This window comes from Hyperolius riggenbachi, chromosome 3 (genome assembly GCF_040937935.1).
Source record: "Hyperolius riggenbachi isolate aHypRig1 chromosome 3, aHypRig1.pri, whole genome shotgun sequence".
In the NCBI taxonomy this organism is placed as follows: Eukaryota; Metazoa; Chordata; class Amphibia; order Anura; family Hyperoliidae; genus Hyperolius; species Hyperolius riggenbachi.
In genome coordinates, this window is record NC_090648.1 from 145251321 (window position 1) to 145272067 (window position 20747).

Here is a 20747-nt window from a genome sequence, read left to right on the forward strand (position 1 = left end):
ACGCTTTATGTCAGTGGGAGATACTAAAGATAGAGAACCATTGTGAGAAATACTGTAGGAAGGGGGAGAAGAGGAGGCAGAGGGGTAGAAGACAGTGGATCCATTGTCACCCTACACCCTCAGGCACAATGTGTCCTCCAACATGCGTGATACACAACATGCTTTCAGTTAAGAAACTTATAGTTATATTTGACTTCAAGCCACATTCATGAATTCCATTTGCCTTGTGCTATGGGCTTTGTTTGTTGTTACTATGTGTGAAACTAGGGCATGAAAAACAGAGCTACAAAGACAGTAATAAATGCTGCCCTGAACAACAGCTATCTGCAGTTTGTACTTATGTTTCTCCCTGTCAGCTAAGTGTCACGTTGTGTACGAATAAAGCTGTACTTCGTGAACTCAGGCTGAAAATGTGACCGCTTGTCTACTGAGACCTACATTACTAATGCCAGGTCTGAGCCAGTCAAAATGTACCCCATTGATTGCTAGGAACCAGTTCCAAATTCTTAACAATGCAACCCTGTAACCAGTTTATGAGATGGACTCTACTCATTTATTCAGCCATATCCAAATAGCTTCAACCAGAACCCATTTTGTGTTCTAAAAGATTCTAAAGAAGAGAAGAAGATTCTTAGTAAGAAGAACAGTTAACCATCTTCTAGCTAGAACAGAAAGACGTGTCCAGTCCACTGTTTCCTTCATTTGGATACAATGGCCCATATGCAATTAACTTTTTCTTCCGTGTTCTCCTAGGTCATATTTTCACACCATGTCAGTAAAAAGCATTTTTAAACCACCAACATGCAAGAAAATACTCAAAATAATTTTGATAGTAATTTGTATGTCTAGAAATTTAGGTCTGATTCACTAAACAAAAGTATAGGGGCCAGCGTATACACGAGTCACAAGCAATGCTGAGCACACTGAGTAATGTGTGTACTACCGGTATTAGTGACATTCACATCTGCAGTAATTTACCCAGTCATAAGTGACACTATCTTGATGAAGGAAATGCCATGAAAACACAGGTCTGAAAAAACTACCCACAACAATTAACAAGGAAAGGGGCGGGGGAAATACTGGGCTTCAGGAAGGGGAGTAAATAATTGCTGCACTTGAGGGTCTGGAGGCATTACTGGCTGCACATAAAGGACTGAAGGTGTTAATTAGAGTTGGGCCGAACCTCCGATTTTAGGTTCGCGAACCTGGTTCGCGAACTTCCGCGGAAGGTTCGGTTCGCGTTAAAGTTCGCGAACCGCAATAGACTTCAATGGGGATGCGAACTTTGAAAAAAAAAAAAATATGCTGGCCACAAAAGTGATGGAAAAGATGTTTCAAGGAGTCTAACACCTGGAGGGGGGCATGGCGGAGTGGGATACATGCCAAAAGTCCCGGGGAAAAATCTGGATTTGACGCAAAGCAGCGTTTTAAGGGCAGAAATCACATTGAATGCTAAATGACAGGCCTAAAGTGCTTTCAAACATCTTGCATGTGTATACATCAATCAGGTAGTGTAATTAACCACTTCACCACTGAGGGGTTTTACCCCCTGACCACCAGAGCAATTTTCACCTTTCAGCGCTCCTTCCATTCATTCGTCTATAACTTTATTATTACTTATCGCAATGAAATGAACTATATCTTGTTTTTTTCGCCACCAATTAGGCTTTCTTTAGGTGGGACATTATGCCACGAATTATTTTTTTCTAAATGTGTTTTAATGGGAAAATAGGAAAAATGTGGGGAAAAAAATAATTATTTTTCAGTTTTCGGCCATTATAGTTTTTAAATAATGCATGCTACTGTAATTAAAACCCATGAAACGTATTTGCCCTTTTGTCCCGGTTATAAAACCATTTAAATTATGTCCCTATCACAATGTTTGGCGCCAATATTTTATTTGGAAATAAAGGTGCATTTTTTTCAGTTTTGCGTCCATCCCTAATTACAAGCCCATAGTTTATAAAGTAACAGTGTTATACCCTCTTGACATAAATATTTAAAAAGTTCAGTCCCTAAGGTAACTATTTATGTATTTTTTTTAATTGTAAATTTTTTAATTTTTTTTTAATTACAAAAAAAAAAAAATGGGGAGTGTGGGAGGTAATGAGTTAATTTTATGTGTAAAAGTCATTTATTTGTATGTGAAAAATGTGTAGGGTGTAGTTTACTATTTAGCCACAAGATGGCCACAGTAACTTTTTGTTTTAATGCGACCTCCAAGCTTCCTTCCGGAAGCTTGGAGGAAGAATAAGGAGGCTGGACACGTGAGTTTTTTCTCACAATGATCGCGCTGCCCATAGGAGAGCAGCTGATCATTGCGGGGCTTAGATCAACGAACGGGAATGGATTTTCCCATTCATTGATCTCTGGGCGAGCGGGCGGCGGCGTGTTTACTAGCGGCGGGCGGCGTGTTTACGAGCGGGAGCGCGGGCAGCGTCGGGAACGCGGAAAGTACGTGTTTCTCCGTCCCTGGTTTTTAAAGGATGGAAAAAGGGGCGGAGAAATACGTACGCGCGGGGGTAAAGTGGTTAAGGTACTGCTTCACACTGACACACCAAACTCACCGTGTAACGCACCGCAAACAGCTGTTTGTGTAGTGACGGCCGTGCTGGACTGGTGCGCACCATGGCGAGAGTGCAGGTTTTGGTGGCTTTACAGCCCATATGGTCGCCTGGCTGATGTAGCTGAATGACAGAACAGTGACTGTCCAGCTGATCAAATTTGGTCTGACCACAATGAGGCAACGACGTTATTATCGTGGGTGGCGGGTTCACTAAACAGAACAGGTATACAGTGGCGGGTTCACAGAACAGGTATGCAGTGGCAGGTTCACTGAACACAACAGGTATGCAGTGGCGGCTTCACTGAACAGGTATACAGTGGCGGGTCCACTGAACAGAACAGGTATGCAGTGGCGGGTTCACTGAACAGGTATACAGTGGCGGGTCCACTGAACAGAACAGGTATGCAGTGGCGGGTTCACTGAACAGGTATACAGTGGCGGGTCCACTGAACAGAACAGGTATGCAGTGGCGGGTTCACTAAACAGAACAGGTATACAGTGGCGGGTTCACTAAACAGAACAGGTATACAGTGGCGGGTTCACAGAACAGGTATGCAGTGGCAGGTTCACTGAACACAACAGGTATGCAGTGGCGGGTTCACTGAACAGGTATACAGTGGCGGGTCCACTGAACAGAACAGGTATGCAGTGGCGGGTTCACTGAACAGGTATACAGTGGCGGGTCCACTGAACAGAACAGGTATGCAGTGGCAGGTTCACTGAACAGGTATGCATTGGTGGGTTTACAGCACAGGTATGCAGTGGTGGGTTCACAGAACAGGTATGCAGTGGTGGGTTCACAGCACAGGTATGCAGTGGTGGGTTCAATGAACAGGTATACAGTGGCGGGTCCACTGAACAGAACAGGTATGCAGTGGCAGGTTCACTGAACAGGTATGCAGTGGTGGGTTCACAGAACAGGTATGCAGTGGTGGGTTCACAGCACAGGTATGCAGTGGTGGGTTCACAGCACAGGTATGCAGTGGTGGGTTCAATGAACAGGTATACAGTGGCGGGTCCACTGAACAGAACAGGTATGCAGTGGCAGGTTCACTGAACAGGTATGCATTGGTGGGTTTACAGCACAGGTATGCAGTGGTGGGTTCACAGAACAGGTATGCAGTGGTGGGTTCACAGCACAGGTATGCAGTGGTGGGTTCAATGAACAGGTATACAGTGGCGGGTCCACTGAACAGAACAGGTATGCAGTGGCAGGTTCACTGAACAGGTATGCAGTGGTGGGTTCACAGAACAGGTATGCAGTGGTGGGTTCACAGCACAGGTATGCAGTGGTGGGTTCACAGCACAGGTATGCAGTGGTGGGTTCAATGAACAGGTATACAGTGGCGGGTCCACTGAACAGAACAGGTATGCAGTGGCAGGTTCACTGAACAGGTATGCAGTGATGGGTTCACAGCACAGGTATGCAGTGGTGGGTTCACAGAACAGGTATGCAGTGGTGGGTTCACAGCACAGGTATGCAGTGGTGGGTTCACAGAACAGGTATGCAGTGGTGGGTTCACAGCACAGGTATGCAGTGGTGGGTTCAATGAACAGGTATACAGTGGCGGGTCCACTGAACAGAACAGGTATGCAGTGGCAGGTTCACTGAACAGGTATGCAGTGGTGGGTTCACAGCACAGGTATGCAGTGGTGGGTTCACAGAACAGGTATGCAGTGGTGGGTTCACAGCACAGGTATGCAGTGGTGGGTTCACAGAACAGGTATGCAGTGGTGGGTTCACAGCACAGGTATGCAGTGGTGGGTTCACAGAACAGGTATGCAGCCAGACAGGAACAAGTTAAGCCTAACTAATCTTTCCCTGAGAGACAGTCTGCAGCAGCTCGCCCTACTCTCACTAACGCAGGCAGCACACGAGTGACCGTAATGGCCGCCGCTGCCTACCTTATATAAGGGGGGGTGGGGCTCCAGGGGCTAGTGTAGCCTAATTGGCTACACTGGGCCTGCTGACTGTGATGTAGAGGGTCAAAGTTGACCCTCCATGTGCATTATGGGGCGAACCGAACTTCCGCAAAGGTTCGCCTGCGGGACGCGAACGCGAACCACGGAAGTTCGCATGGAACCGTTCGCAGGCGAACCGTTCGGCCCAACTCTAGTGTTAATGGCTGCAATACTGTATGCAGTGCAGACATTAACACCTCCTGGTCCTGAAATGCAACTGTTAATTTTTCCTGGTCCCCAAGTGCAGCCATTAGCTTTGCTGGGTAGATTTATACTTAAGTCAGAACAAAATTCCAGCTTAAGAGGGTTAAATATTGGAGTTGACTTATACACAAGGTTGACTTATATTCGAGGATACATGGTACTTTGTCACCTACTTTTTCAACTGCAAAGCATGAAAGATCATCAGGACACCAGGCAACTGGTATTGTTCAAAAGGAAATAAATATGGCAGCCACCATACCCCTCTCACTTCAGGTGTCTTTTAAGGTTCACGCATACCACACACATTACCTTCTACCGTATTTGTTTTTCTTGCTCAGCAACACACAAAAGTAGTGACATCCATTATTTTGATCGGTACTGACATGAAATATTGTGGTGCGGGCTGAGCAATTCCCTTCCAGAACAAGTTACTTTTAAAATAGATTTAAATTTCAGAGTGTGGTTAGTCTGCTACAATGCCACTGATGCCATTATCCTCTTCTGACAGATGTCATGGCGCCCACAGTACCGCAACTCCAAATTCAGGAATGTGTACGGGAAGGTTGCAAATCGAGAGAACTGCTATGAATGTATACCCATCACCAAGAATGTGCATGACAACCCGTTTTGTGCGGTCAACAGCAAGTTCTTAGCGATTGTCACTGAGAGTGCAGGCGGGGGAGCCTTCCTGGTCATCCCACTTCATCAGGTGAGTAGTAGAACTAAAGTTATATCTCATTTTACATACAGATGTTGTGAGGGCGCACCCTTGAATAAAGGATCTTCGGTGTGCCAATGCCTAAAGCCACAGCATCAGGTGGCCAACCAGCATATCAGTCCACGGAGGCAGGCACCACCAATAGTAAAAATCAGCTCTTTATTTGAAAATCATTCGAATGACATTCAGGCTCTGGCCGTAGCCATTTTTAGCTGACTCCTGAATGTCATTTTAATGATTTTCAAAGACTGATTTTTAGTATTGATGGCGCTGCCTCCATTGACTAATATCTCATTGTACCACATTTATCAAGTAGGAGACACAATTGGCCTCAATTCACTAAGCTTTATCAAACACTTTATCGAACGTTTGATAATTTACCTCATGGGTAAAATCTAATTTTGAATTCACTAAGGTGTTATAGATTTATTTATCGTTTTATCAATAAAACATTTGATTAATATATATCACCTTAGTGAATTCAAAATTAAATTTTATGCATGAGGTAAATTATCAGACGTTCGATAAAGTGTTTGATAAAGCTTCGTGAAGTGAGGCCAATGACTCAGGCAAGAGAAAGTCAAACAATTGTTTTATAGATCTACTAGATAAAAGGGCCGCCCATTTAAAAACAGGAGCTAGGCCTCGGATGTGACACCCCACCCCCAACCCGCGGGCACGCACCTTCCAGTCCGCGCATGAAAGCGAGCGCACACTCCTGCCTGTCCCCCTGCGCCCATCCTCCTCTGCTGGCTGAAGTCCGTCCACGTGCCCTGGCACGACGCATGGACACAGGGACACAGGAGGATGCAGCAACAGGGACTTATTTTTTAGGATGGAGATGGTCATGATCTATAAAGCAATCTCAATTCATAAGTCTTTGGTTGTAAGGTTTGGGAACCAGCATGTTTGCACTTCCTGCATATCACCCTGCTTTTGGCTGATTGTTGGGGAAATCTAGATAGGCTACAGCATTGAGCGCATACTTATCCGATCCAAAACTTTTCAACAGCATCAGACAACAAGTCTGTGTCTTTGGATATCCCAGCAGACAATACTGTGTGATGCTGGTCGCCAATTTTTGTTTTTTCTTTTGGTTAGTATTCATACTTTTCCCTCTCTCTAGCACAGACTAAAGCTATCTGTGGAGCCTATACCACACTGCATGGCTGGGCCATGGCAGTGGTGATAGAGACTTGTGTGCAGGGAGGAGGAGAAAGAATTGCATAGCAGAAATATGCTCCGCCCAGCACAGCCCAAGTGCCCTCTCCTGTTAGTATGCTGATGAGAACAAGCACTTGGGTCTGTGTTGGGCCATCAATAACTAATCTATGATTTAAGTGATGGCATCAAAAGGAATGGAGAGTGTGTTGCTATGTAATCTTGTGTGTGGGTGATCGAGGCTGGGGAAGGAGGGACAAGCTACAAGCAATAAAGAGGGTGCTGAGTAGCACCTCTCAGTATCACCCGGGTAAGTGATTGCACAAGGACAAGCGTGAAACTGCAAGAATTTTTCAGAAAACAATTCAAGAGACTGAATAATAGGTTTAAACTGCAGTAAAATATAGCATGTGATTCATATAATTAATTACTAGGTACATACATAACCATGTTTCCTGCACCCCTGATAATTAGCGGTATGTCATGAATTCCATTCACCATCTGAGTGACTACGTTTAGCCCTTCATATAGGTTTCCACTGAACCTGTGGAATGCTTAGTGCTATACACTTAAGAAACTGGAGTCCAGCCATGAGTTCTTTAGTATTTATTTCAGCTCATGTTACACGTCTTATTTGTATTCGGCGGAACTCTGTTGGCAGCCTTAGCCATGTTCACCAAGGGGTAAACAGAACTCTGCACAAACGTATCATATCATGGTGTGCAATTCCTACAGCTTAAAGGAATGGCATCACAGCACTCCGTGGATAAGAGAAGGTGAAAAGAGACTTTAGTCGAGGTACCAGCTTGCACCACTCCCTCTGCTTGCCTACTGACCTTCTAGGTATTGAGTGCAGCTGGCGGGCAGGTATCAGAGGAAGTGACTGACTGGGCCCTGGAAACTGATGTAGTAGAGTAGTGTGTGCACGCAGATGGACACCCAGGGTAACAAGTTAGAACTCTTTACTGAAGAAAAACATGCGGAGTTAAAACATACACCACCATCAGTTAATACATTTTACTTGGAACAGAGAGGAACACACAAAATTAATACAGGAAATTACAATACCATAGAGATCTTCACATCATTCTACAGACAGTGACATCTTGTGGTTGCTTTACTATACTGCAGTTTAAAGTAATTCTGTTGATACTGCCAACAGAAACAACAGGCCTGAGGCGGTCACTTATTTTGCCTTGTGGATGATCCGGCTCTGCCTTGGACAGTTTTGATAAACCCTGCCTGTGATTACTAGATCTTACTGTAGTTTTACAGTCACAAGGTAACAACAAAGCCTGTCCAAATGCAAGAAATGAGTTTCTAGCTGTATTTTACAGGTCTTCATAATGACAAAAAACACACACAGTATGTTTCATAAAACGTTTGTGCACATCTTTATAATTTTCAGGGTTGTTCTGAAGCTTTGTCACTGAACAGCTGTAGTTCTGTAAAAAATGTATCTAGAGACCTGTCAGTTTACATGCTTCCCATTTACAATTTCTGATTTCATCGAAAAAAGATATGCAGTTAATATAATATCGGATAACAACATAACCTATAGAACTTACTGTTTGCTCTTCAATACATTTATAATTGTGGTTTGCAAAAATGTATTTTTTTTCTAATTTTTTGAACATTAATTTTTATTATAAATCAAAAACCCAATTGGACAGGTATGTTATTTAAATACAATTCTGTTATGCAAACAGCTTTTTGCCTATTGCCTTCTGTAGGTAAACTGAAAATGTTGCTATTGCAATAGACAAGACAAATAACATTTACTGTATATTGTGCTTTTCTCCTGGCGGACTCAAAGCGCTTGAGCTGCAGCCACTAGAGCATGCTCAGTAGGCAGTAGCAGTGTTATGGAGTCTTGCCCCAGGGTTCCTTACTGAATAGGTGGAGGCTTACTGAACAGGAAGAGACAAGATTTGAACCCAGGTCTCCTGTGTCTGAGGCAGAGCCCTTAAAGTGAACCTTAAGTGTAAAAAAAAATGAGTTTTACTCACCTGGGGCTTTCCTCAGCCCCCCTGCAGCTGATCGGTGCCCTCGACGTGTCCCTCCAATCCTCCTGTCCCCGCCGGCGGCTACTTCCTGTTTCGCCATCACCGGCCGTCAGGCCCTCCTTGCTGCAATAGCAGCATAGGGGGCGATATTGTGGCTGGGAACGCAAAGAATCACTCGCGTTCCCAGCCTGACGGCCGGTGACGGCGTAACAGGAAGTAGCCGCTGGCGGGGACAGGAGGATCGGAGGGACACGTAGAGGGCACCGATCAGCTGCAGGGGGCTGAGGGAAGCCCCAGGTGAGTAAAACTCAATTTTTTTAGACTTAAGTGTCACTTTAAAGGACAACTAAAGTGAGAGGTATATGGAGGCTGCCATATTTATTTCATTTTAAGCAATACCAGTTCCCTGACAGTCCTGCTGATCTTCTGCCTCTTAATACTTTTCGCCATAGACTCTGAACAAGCATATGCAGATCAGGTGTTTTTGACAATATTGTCAGATATGACAACATTAGCCAAATAGATAAGCAGAATAGCCAGGCAACTGGTATTGCTAATAAGGAAATAAATATGGCAGCCTCCATATCCCTCTCACTTCAGTTGTCCTTTAACTAGTACACTATCCAGCCACATACAGGTGAAAAGAAAAATGTAGCCAAAGTGGAGCAGCTGTGTAGAGCAACTAATCAGAATCCTCATTTAACTTAACAGCTGAAACCTGATTTGCTTACCTGAGAAATCGCCACTTTTGTCTCCAGTTTTCTTTGCACCAGGCTGCGTTTCCACTTGTGCGGTGCGAATGGCCGCGGTAAAAATTTGCTTGCGGATGCGAATTTCGCATGCGGAATTCGCATGAATTACGCTGTATGCGAATTTAACCATGGTAGTGCCTGTGTGCTCTTCTATTGATTTCATGCGAATTCGCATGAAAATTTGCATACACCCGCATAGCGGTATGCGGTATGCGCATTCTGGTGTCAGGATTTCTGAGCGTTTTCGTCCTCGGGAAAAATTTGCATGGCAGAGCGCCATGCAAATTTTTCCCGCGGACGAAAACGCTCAGAAATCCTGACAAGTGGAAACAGTCCCATCCACTTGTATTGGCTGTGCGAATTCGCATGCGGCAAACGCATGCGAATTCGCGATAGTGGAAACAGGCCCTCATGCTAAATCAGTCCCAATGATTTTTACCCCCAAATCCTGAAAATTGCAGTGGTTAAATAAAAAGAGAATCATCTGCTGGAAATGGACAGATTGGTTATTTACGTGAAAGGCATGCGCTAGGGCTAACAATAGAATGTAGGCTTCCTAATATAAACTCATTTAGGTTCACTGCTTTTGGAGTCTTGCTCCATAAAGGGACAGCTACTTTTTACAAAAAATTCACCTCTGGCAGAAAGAGACATCCCCAAAGTTTAAAGTACCACTGAATTAGGAGGAAAAAATGAATGAAGTTTACCTCCTGGATTACTTCCTCCATAGACGTGTGATTCTGCTAGTTGTCTTTGGGGTCCCTCCTTTTCCCCTTCCTAGGTCCTCTAAGTATTCAACTGGATCCCTCCATCAAATACTTTTCCGGAAGTCCCTCCAAGTGGCACTGAGCGATTCAAAACTGTGCAGGCGCGAGTTCCGTACCCTGCATGTACAGCAAATGTAAGTGCTCGTCCACAAGTGCTTTTCACTGTGCATGTGCAGTTTGAAACTTGTGCAGCTCAGAATCACTCGGAACTGTTTGGAGGATCTTCTGGGAGGCTGGGGAAAGAAGAGGGCTGTGCATGGGTAACGGGAGGGACCCCGAACACAACAAACAGCATCAGGAGAAAGGGCTCTTCCACACTGGCGTGGAGCAGTGCCGCAAACTGCCACACTGCCTAATGTAACACTATAGGGAAGTTCATACTTCCCTTGTTGCAGTACGCTGTGCCAGAAGTCCCCAATTTGACGTTAGAGCAGAACTACGTTACTGTGCGACTCCTGTGGAGACCTGCTGCGATCTGCGTCGGTCCGGAAGTCTTGTTAGTCTATGGAGACAAGGTTTGTTTTTTTTTCAAAAAGTTGACGTCATGACGCGCAGAAGCGTATTTTATCAATACCCAACGCAGGAACAAGGTGTTCCATGTAGGCGGTGCGATGCGTAGCAAAGGGCGCGATGCACCGCACTGCTGACGCCAAAATACAATCTGAAACCAGTCTGAGGAGGAAGTAATCTAGCCCACCATGGTCGTTATTCAGTTTTTTTTATTACACAATTTAGGGGTATTTAAGACTGAGTTCACAATTTGGTGGTGCATTGCGTTAAACAATACACTGTATTGCTAACACGATGCAATTATATTGTAACGGTACTTTCACATCGCCAAGTTAGCAGTGCGATGGGATTCAGCAGCATAAAGAGGTGCATGCATTGTCATAATGCACGTGCTGACAGGTGCAGTGAAGCATACTTTGCCTGTTATGTATGCTTCACTGTACAGTATGTGTCACACTGCTTTTGCAAGATGTGTAATGCAATGTGCCACTGTGAATGTAGCCTAAGAATTAAACATTTTCTAAAATACTTTCTGAACTTTGAGTTATATAGAAGAGAAGCATTTGCTGCAGCAATACTGTAATGAGGTGGAGAGTATTTAGCATTACTGAGGGTTATATGGGCAGTGTGTGTATGTGCAGGTGGAGGGAGGAGCTACTGACAGGTGTATCTGTCTGTCCTCCTCCCCCAGGTCTGCATGGTAGAGGGTTCACCTGTGAAATGTTCTGTGCCTCCCCCAGACTGGACGCATTGAGCCCAACCACCCCAAGGTGTGCGGGCACCAGGGCACAGTGCTGGATATTAAGTGGAACCCGTTCATTGAGAATATCATCGCCTCCTGCTCCGAGGACACTTCGGTAAGTCATGCAGTGTACCAGCTTTGCTCAATGTCGTATGTGGCTTGTGCATGTTATATGTTATCACTCCACACTGAACTCTGCTCTCTCTCTCTGCATAACCCCTACTTTTAAGAGTAGCTACCGGTATTTACATTAAACTTTAGGATAGTGATTAATGATTAAAACTATCCTACTGTAGCCCTAACAATCTCATAATGTATGCACCTGAAATTGATCAAGGAATGCTTACGCAATCTCAGATCAGAAGTTACTCAATAATTTATAGTCTCCTGGACATTTTCAGGGCATCCATGTAAAAAAGGGTGTAGAAAAAAGCTTGCAGAGAATTGCCAATAGAATATCGATAAAAGTTAATTCCAATAATAAAATATCGGTGATCTTTACCAATATTTATCTATGTCTTAACCTAACCCTACTCTCACACAGAACCCTCCCTCTACCGATGCCTAACCCTAAGATCTCTCTCTGCCGATGCCTAACCCTAAGGCTCAACACACACCATACAATCTTGGTTGTTCAATCTTACCACTTACATGTAGTATAAGAGCTTATCCAATCAATCATTCAAGGTATTTTCAATCTGTTGGCCCTTATACTACATAGATTTGGTAAATCTGTACAACCAAGATTGTATGGTGTGTGTTGAGCTTAAGACCTTCCTCTGCTGATGCATAACCCTAAGACCTCCCTCTACCAATGCTTAACCTTAAGACCTCCTTCTATCAATGCCTAACCCCAGAACTTCCTCTACTGATGCCTAATCATAAGACCTCCCTCTACCGATGCTTAACCCAAAGACCTACCTCTACTGATGCCTAACCCTAAGACCTCCCTCTACCGATGCCTAATCCTAAGACCTCCCTCTACCGATGCCTAATCCTAAGACCTCCCTCTACCGATGCCTAACCCTTAACCACCCTCTACTGATGCCTAACCCTAATGCTGGGTACACACGATGAGATTTCCCGTTCGATTTGCGGATCGATTCGATTAAATCAAACATGTTCGATTGGATTTCGATCGTTTTTTTCATGATAGGTATGCAAAATCGACGGAAAAAACGATCGAAATCCAATCGAACATGTTTGATTTAATCGAATCGATCCACAAATCGAACGGGAAATCTCATCGTGTGTACCCAGCATAAGACCTTCCTCTACCAATACCTAACCCTAAGACCTCCCTCTACCAATGTCTAACCCCAAGACCTTACCACTACCAATGATTAACCCTAAGACCTCCCTCTACCGATGCTTAACCCTAAAACCTCCCTCTACCAATGCCTAACTGTAAGACCACGCTCTATTGATGCCTAACCCTAAGACCACCCTCTACTAATGCCTAACCCTAAGACCTACCTCAATCAATGCCTAACCCCAAGACCTTCCTCTACCGATGCCTAATTCTAAGACCTCCCTCTACCCATGCCTAACCCTTAGCCCCCCAGGTGGTGACTTACACTTAACACCCTTAACACCCCCCCCCCCCCATGCCCAACACTTAACCCCCTTCCTAACTTTAACCTACCTCTATTTGGGCACCTGAAGTCACTGTCGCGAGGCTGAAAATTTGCAGCAAAGAATGTAAACGGAAGCACCGCGTTTTGCCACAAAGCAGATAAATTTGCCCCCCCACGGGGAAGCCCAATAAAATTGCAGGTGCCAAGGCATGCAGATATGCAATTTGCAGCATTGCATAACCAGCGCTCTGCCTACCTGCATTACCACAACGCTTTTATAATGGGCACCTATGGCGGCAGTTTTTTTTCCCATAAGGGCTCCTGCACCCTTCTTTCCTGTTTCAATACTCAGGGCCAGATATCCCTATAGGGGTGCTTGTTGGAGGCTCTTGTCTAAAGATGCCACTATTGGGACAACCATTCCCAGAGGATCTCCCCTAAACGCTACTGTGTATTTATATCCACCCCTGGCACTGCACTTAAAGGGTACCCAAGGTGAAAGATATATGGAGGCTGCCATATTTATTTTTTAAACAATACCAGTTGCCTGGCAGTCCTGCTGACCCCGTGTCTCTAATACGTTTAGCCATAGACCCTGAACAGGCAGGCAGCAAATCAGGTACTCTGAGTCAGCTGGTTTTACTGGTTTAGCCATATGCTTGTTCCAGGGTTTTGTTTCAGACACTACTTATGCTAGAAGATCAACAGGAATGCTAGGCAACTGGTATTGTTTAAAAGGAAATAAATATAGAAGCCTCCATATATCTTTCACCTTATTGTTCTCTTTACTCTCTGTGCAGCTCCATCTTCAGTGGGGAGGGTTATACAATTAGTTGGTTAGGCCTCATTTCCACCTGCTTGATTTTGGCCACATTTTTGGCAACGATCGGCGATCTGCAGGGACATCAGAAAGTGCATAGACTGCACTATCTGATATTTCCATTCATATTTACCGCAGAATCGCAAGACTGCCTGCATTTCTGCGCATGTGCAATTGAGATCCAATTCATTACAAAATAATAGGATCACAATCGCATCAGGTATCATTGCAGAGCAGTATAGTGCCGTGCATTGCATTGGCCACTTGTGTTGTCCACACCACAGACATGAAAACGAGGCCTTGTACACAATGGTGAAATCTATATCAAAGTATTATATATACATATATACAACTAGTAAGCATCCTCTACCATGTTAGTTGTTTTCCTTCTGTTTCTGTCCAAATAGTATGTTGATATGTGTAATATGGCATTAACAATGTAGAATAATAATCTGCGCATTTCCAAGGTGCGTATATGGGAAATTCCAGATGGCGGACTGAAGAGGAACATATCTGAAGCAGTTCTGGAGCTGTACGGGCACAGCAGAAGAGTGGGACTCATAGAATGGCATCCGACAGCTAACAATGTATTGTTCAGTGCAGGCTATGACTACAAGGTCAGTATATGGTTAGTTTATAGATACAGCCAATTGCAAAATATAGAGATGCAGATGAAATTTTGTGAGTCTTTGGATTTAGTTTCTAGATTCAGATGGATTAGAGAGGGAATATTTTACATGGTTCAGTCATGTGTTATCAGCATGAGCTTCCAGCATCCAAGCGTCTCTGGAATGCAATCTCTTGTGTAGGTCTCTGGGTGTGCACTGCCTGCAGTGAGGACTTGTGCTGGGAATGGTACACACACTGCTCTGCGGATAATACTGTGTTACATTTAGATGGAATAGCTGATCTGCTCTATACCGCCCAACACTGTGTGAGCACCATTGGAATGAGAAGCCTTCACTGAGCCACACCCTGTTAGCTGAATCCTTCTTGGTAGACTGTCAGATGTTTAGATTCTGTTTCACCCTCGCTGGTTTGTTATTGTTAGTAAGCTGTATAGGGCACTATATTGCATACATGTAAAAAAAAAGGCGCCTGGAAAAAAGGGCCCAGGGGATTGCCACTAGCAGAATATCAGTAAAATTACTGATATTCTACTACTTCATTCCAATAGTAAAATTTTGATACCTCAACCGATATTTTACCATGTCTTAACCTAACCCTACTCTCACACAGAACCCTCCCTCTACCGATGTCTAACCCTAAGACCTTTCTCTACCGATGCCTAAACCTAAGACCTTTCTCTACCGATGCCTAACCCTAAGGGGCGGTTTCCACTACAAAGTGATGTGAATGCGGCTATCTAGCTGCATTGCATCACTTCCGCCACCGGCCATGTCACTTCCGCATCTCACGAACCGTGAGCCAATTGAGGAGATGGGATGCAGCTGCGGGCGGATGCGACCGTGCGAGAATCTGCAGCATGCTGCAGATTATCGGATCGCTCCGCACAACATGCACGCAGTGGAAACTCTTCCATTGCCGTGCATGTGTTTCAGCACACCTGCGGTGCGATATGGCCGCATCGCACCGCTCCTGGTGGAAACGGGCGGTAAGACTCGCCTCTACCGATGCCTAACCCTAAGACCTCCCTTTACTAATGCCTAACCCTTAGACCTCCCTCTACCGATACCTAACCCTAAGACCTCCCTCTACCGATACCTAACCCTAAGACCTCCCTCTACCGATACCTAACCCCAAGACCTACCTGTACTGATGCCTGACCCTAAGACCTCCCTTTACTAATGCCTAACCCTTAGACCTCCCTCTACCGATACCTAACCCTAAGACCTCCCTCTACCGAAGCCTAACCCTAAGACTTCTGTCTACCGATGCCTGACCCTAAGACCTCCCTCTACCGATGCCTAACCCTAAGACCTCCCTTTACCGAAGCCTAACCATAAGACTTCCCTCTACCAATGCCTAACCCTTACCCCCCCCTCCCCCCAACACTTAACCATCCACCCACAAATTGCATATCCATATGCCTCGCAAACATTAGAAAACCTGCAATTTGCATCAAAGAAGGTAAACTTGGCTGCCCGGAGGCGCCTGATATCGGGCGCTGAGGCATGATTTGCGGCCCGGAGACGCCCAACAGCAGGTGCCGCAGTACGCCCAAATTTGCACTCTTTGCCGCAAATCGTGGCTTTTATATTAGGTACCTATAGTGCTGCCCTTTTTTCAGTAAGGGCTCCTGCGCCCTTTTCTCCTGATTCGCACAATATTATGCCCTACTCACTCACATAATATTCATATTTGATGCAGCCATTCTAGAGAAATTATTTTTGGAGAAGTAAATCATGTGACTATGGTGGAGCCTGTCGCAAAAATTGCTGCTGCAAGGAGAGTGGGTATTCCCTAGATAATGATCAGCTTTCACTCCTCAGCACCATATGACTCCACCCACCTCCTTCTTCTGCTGTTGCTATGGCAACCGTTTGTGCCCAGCACTCTCATTATCTTCCTGCCCAGTTCCTCTCTCCTCATTGTGTATAACAAGCAATAACGCTTCCTACACCCTTGCCAATGTGTTTATGAGACACATGAATACCCCTCATCACCCTCCTCTGCCTGCAATAAGAAACTTTCTCCATGTTTCTTAGTTAACCTTTACATAAAGCTACTGGAAATGCTATGGGAAGGGTTAAATACAGGGAAAGGAAGATAAGGCTCTGCTGAACTGTAGTGCTTGGCGCAAAGAGTAAATCTCTCAGCAGCAGAGAGAGGAGGTGGGTGGGATTAGGTGATCTCTGGTCATAGAGGTGATGGGACAGGAGCACAATGTTTAGACAGCAACCAATGACCAGATTTATTCAGCAAAAGTGCATTGACATCTCAGCAAGAAAAGGAACTACAGGACCTAATCAGCCAAGTACTCTAAATATATTTACAGAAAAAAAACACAGAGATGTACTACACAAAACAATTTGCTTTGCTAATTGATGAAAATGTACTGCCCTATAAAGTCCTGTTTCAGCTTTCTTTTAGGAGGTTTAGGACGCAATATAGAAAAAAAGCATTTACAATTTGCGTGCATAGCGTAGGTGGTTAGTAACTGGGGTCTATCTTCTACTATGTGGAGCTGAGTTCTAACTACTGGCAAAGAGAGAGAGCATGAGGAGATACGGGTCTGTTGGCAGTGAGGAGATAAGCACCTGTGATACACTGTAACCAGGTACAAAAATTGTTTTTTGTTTTTTCTTTCCAAAAATATATTCTAATAAGCTACAATAATAGAAAAGAAAGCCAAACCTGGACTTATTATCATGTACTGAGATATAATTATTAGCAGGCCTGTGAGTAAGAATTTTTACTTGGGACAGTAATCTCACATTATTATGAATATGGGCCAGGCCAGTGCACACCAAAAAGCACTAGCGTAAAAGCAAACGCTTAGCGCTTTTTTAAGTGATTTTTTTAAGGCGATTCTAGGCATGTGCCTAGCGATTTTCTAAGCATGCCTATTGATTTTTTGAGCGTTTTGGTGTAGCGGTTTTTTATATTTTGTTACAGTAGAGCTGTAACTAAACAGCTTATGTAACACAAACTCTTGGAAAATCACTCTGATCTAGCGCTTTTTTCAGAGAGATTTTCCACTGTCCTCTACTTAACATTGAGGCTGAATCGCCTCAGAAATCAGCAAAAATGCTGCAGGACCCGCGTTTGTGTTTGGGAAAAAAGCGCATCGCTCTGGTGTGCTCCATCCCATTCAAATACATGAGCCAAGCGCTTTTTAAAGCGCAAGCATTTTAAAAAGCGCTCAGAAGCGCTCTTGGTGTGCAAATACAGTTGCTCTAATGCTTCTGGGGCAGATAAATGTATTAAAGTGGGGTAAAACTCTGACATAACATTCAATAAAAATGCGTTTCCCTACCCGTACAGTTACATAGTTATTTTGGTCGAAAAAAGACATACGTCCATCGAGTTCAAACAGAGAACAAAGTACAACACCAGCCTGCTCCCTCACATATCCCTGTTGATCCAGAGGAAGGCGAAAAAACCCTTACAAGGCATGTCCAATTAGCACCAAAAGGGAAAAATTCCTTCCCGACTCCAGATGGCAATCAGATAAAATCCCTGGATCAACATCATTAGGCATTACCTAGTAATTGTAGCCATGGATGTCTTTGAACGCAAGGAAAGCATCTAAGCCCCCTTTAAATGCAGGTATAGAGTTTGCCATAACGGCTTCCTGTGGCAATGCATTCCACATCTTAATCACTCTTACTGTAAAGAACCCTTTCCTAAATAAATAACTAAAACGTTTTTCCTGCATGCGCAGATCATGTCCTCTTGTCCTTTGAGAAGGCCTAGGGACAAAAAGCTCATCCGCCATGCAATTATATTGCCCTCTGATGTATTTATACATGTTAATTAGATCCCCTCTAAGGCGTCTTTTCTCTAGACTTAATAAACCCAGTTTATCTAACCTTTCTTGGTAAGTAAGACCTTCCATCCCACGTATCAATTTTGTTGCTCGTCTCTGCACCTGCTCTAAAACTGAAATATCTTTCCTATAATGTGGTGCCCAGAACTGAATTCCATATTCCAGATGTGGCCTTACTAGAGAGTTAAACAGGGGCAATATTATGCTAGCATCTCAAGTTTTTATTTCCCTTTTAATGCATCCCAAATTTTTTTTAGCTTTAGCTGCAGTGGCTTGGCATTGAGTGTGATTATTTAACTTGTTGTCGATGAGTACTCCTAAGTCCTTCTCCAAGTTTGATGTCCCCAACTGTATCCCATTTATTTTGTATGGTGCTAGACCATTGGTACGACCATTGGTTATCATATCTGCTTTTGTGCACAAGTAATATTGTCTGTTTACAAATGCCAAAAGTACATTTTATCTGCTCTGAAAGCTGCCTTTGCATTTTATTGCATAGCTGCTGTATTTATATATTAATGTCCACCTAGTGATCACTTCTCAGCTCTTTCTGCTTTTCAGCTCAGTACAGCTCAGTTTCGGCAGGTTGCTAATGTTTACTAAATGTGTCTGACAAAGGTATGTAAACAAAATATAATGATACCACCTCTTCAGATACGGCCAGAAGCTGCCCACTAAAGAACAAAGTGCTGTGTTTAACTGTTTGAATGGTGTTTTGCTACTATTTTTTTTTCTGTGGTAGTAGATTTTATGCTGTAAATCATCTTTTAGAACAAAGAGGAAATGCTGAGTTTCATACCGCTTTAATGGGATTTTTCATACACAGATACTAATCTGGAATCTGGATGAAGGGGAGGCAGTGAAGATGATCGACTGTCACACAGACGTCATCCTATGCATGTCATTTAACACAGATGGAAGTCTACTGGCCACCACTTGCAAAGACAAGAAACTGCGTGTGTTGGAACCTCGCTCAGGGCGTGTGCTGCAGGTGATCACTGAGCGCATACATGACCAGCACTGCACACCAGAGAATTCTTGTAATGTGCAATGCTCCAGTGATCCACAGAGGAAATCGTAATATAGTCAATAGACTCCTCTAGCTGCTGGGTAACTAACAAGCCACCAGCCTATTGATTGGCAGCTGCTGGCTTTGATTGGCTCAGTTTCTTTCATTTTCAGATTCAGTGGAGGTTTACATGTTAGACTTTTTGCTTAATAATTTCTGATTATGGTAAAAGGAAACTCTACTTTTGTGGAGAAAAATTCAATGCTTCTAGTACAGCTGCAAACTTGCAAGGATTTATGGTAAACATTATTTTGCTTTCTTACTGTGTTTTGTGTGCATATAAACATGGTTATTCCACAGTACTTCTAAGGCCTGGTGCCTACTATGAGAAGAGGTTGAGAAAGCGCTATTGCTTTGTGGAGTGTTTTTTGCCACATTTTCTGGCGGAAATGCGATTGCTTTCTCAAGCACTGTACTGCCTGCGATTGTACAGCGTTTACCATTTGCATTTTATTTTTCAAATTTTCCAATGTAAAGTTTACCAATGCTGTAAAACCACTATTGAATCACTGTTCAAAAATGATTTTGCAAGCAATACTCTGTTTTAATTAAAGTTTTAACTACCTGCCAGGTCTCTCCGTGTCCGCCAGGCTCAGGCGTGTAGCCCAACTGCTTTGCAAAAGAGGTCATCGGCTCTTCTCTGTCTCTCAATACATAAGTGTTGATTGCCTTTTTGGTGATGGGGCAGGGCAATGTGCCAGAAGCAGGCAGACATGGACCTCTGGGAGAAATGCTTTTGAACAGCAATTCAAAGGGGTTTTGCAGCATTGCTATACTTTGCATTGGAGCGCAAAACGTTCCAAAAGTGCTGCAAGCACCATGATTGTAATTTGACCAAATTGCAATTCCTCCTGTGGATTCACCTCCATGCACTTTCATTAGCATTGTGTGTTTTGGAATTGCCGGTGATCCCTAAGCGCAGCTCATATCAATCCTGGGGGCCCCAGCTCTGATGGAAACTGGCAGATAGGAGCATATACGTAGGTTTGCTGCCAGTTACCCATTTTCATCACCTACTCTAAACCAGTAACGGGCTATAGATCTGTGCATCTGATTACTCATACAGTAAGGTGGGCATTTCTCATCAGTCTTTTGGCAACAATACTCCAAATAGACTACTGTTGTCAGGATTGCAAAGAGGTGCAATTTGAGCATTATGTCTCATGTTGATTTTACTACAAAAGGCACATCAGTAGCACCCATCAATTCTATTACATTTTTAGTTAAAAAAAGTTTACTGAACTCTAGTAGCATAGCAGTACAAACAATAATAACATTCAGCAAACTCCCATAAAGTAACGAGAGCCGCTAGCATAGAGTACAAAACTATAGGTTCTATTACAATTTTATAAGGTTAGCAGAATTTTGATTCACGTTTCATCAGGATACCAACATACTCTAGAGACGCTATATGTTTAATGTTCTTCAATGTATTTTACT

At 43.9% G+C, this 20747-nt stretch overlaps 1 protein-coding gene across 3 annotated transcripts in view; it reads left to right on the plus strand.

Moving 5' to 3' along the window:
* Positions 1–20747, plus strand: part of CORO2B (coronin 2B) — a 79315-nt gene that overhangs the window by 43162 nt on the left and 15406 nt on the right. For all 3 annotated transcript variants that reach the window (XM_068275052.1, XM_068275053.1, XM_068275051.1), the window contains 4 exons: positions 5241–5441; positions 11387–11503; positions 14253–14402; positions 19065–19229. In XM_068275052.1, coding sequence (XP_068131153.1) covers positions 5241–5441; positions 11387–11503; positions 14253–14402; positions 19065–19229 — 633 coding nt within the window. The remainder of the gene's footprint in view (positions 1–5240; positions 5442–11386; positions 11504–14252; positions 14403–19064; positions 19230–20747) is intronic.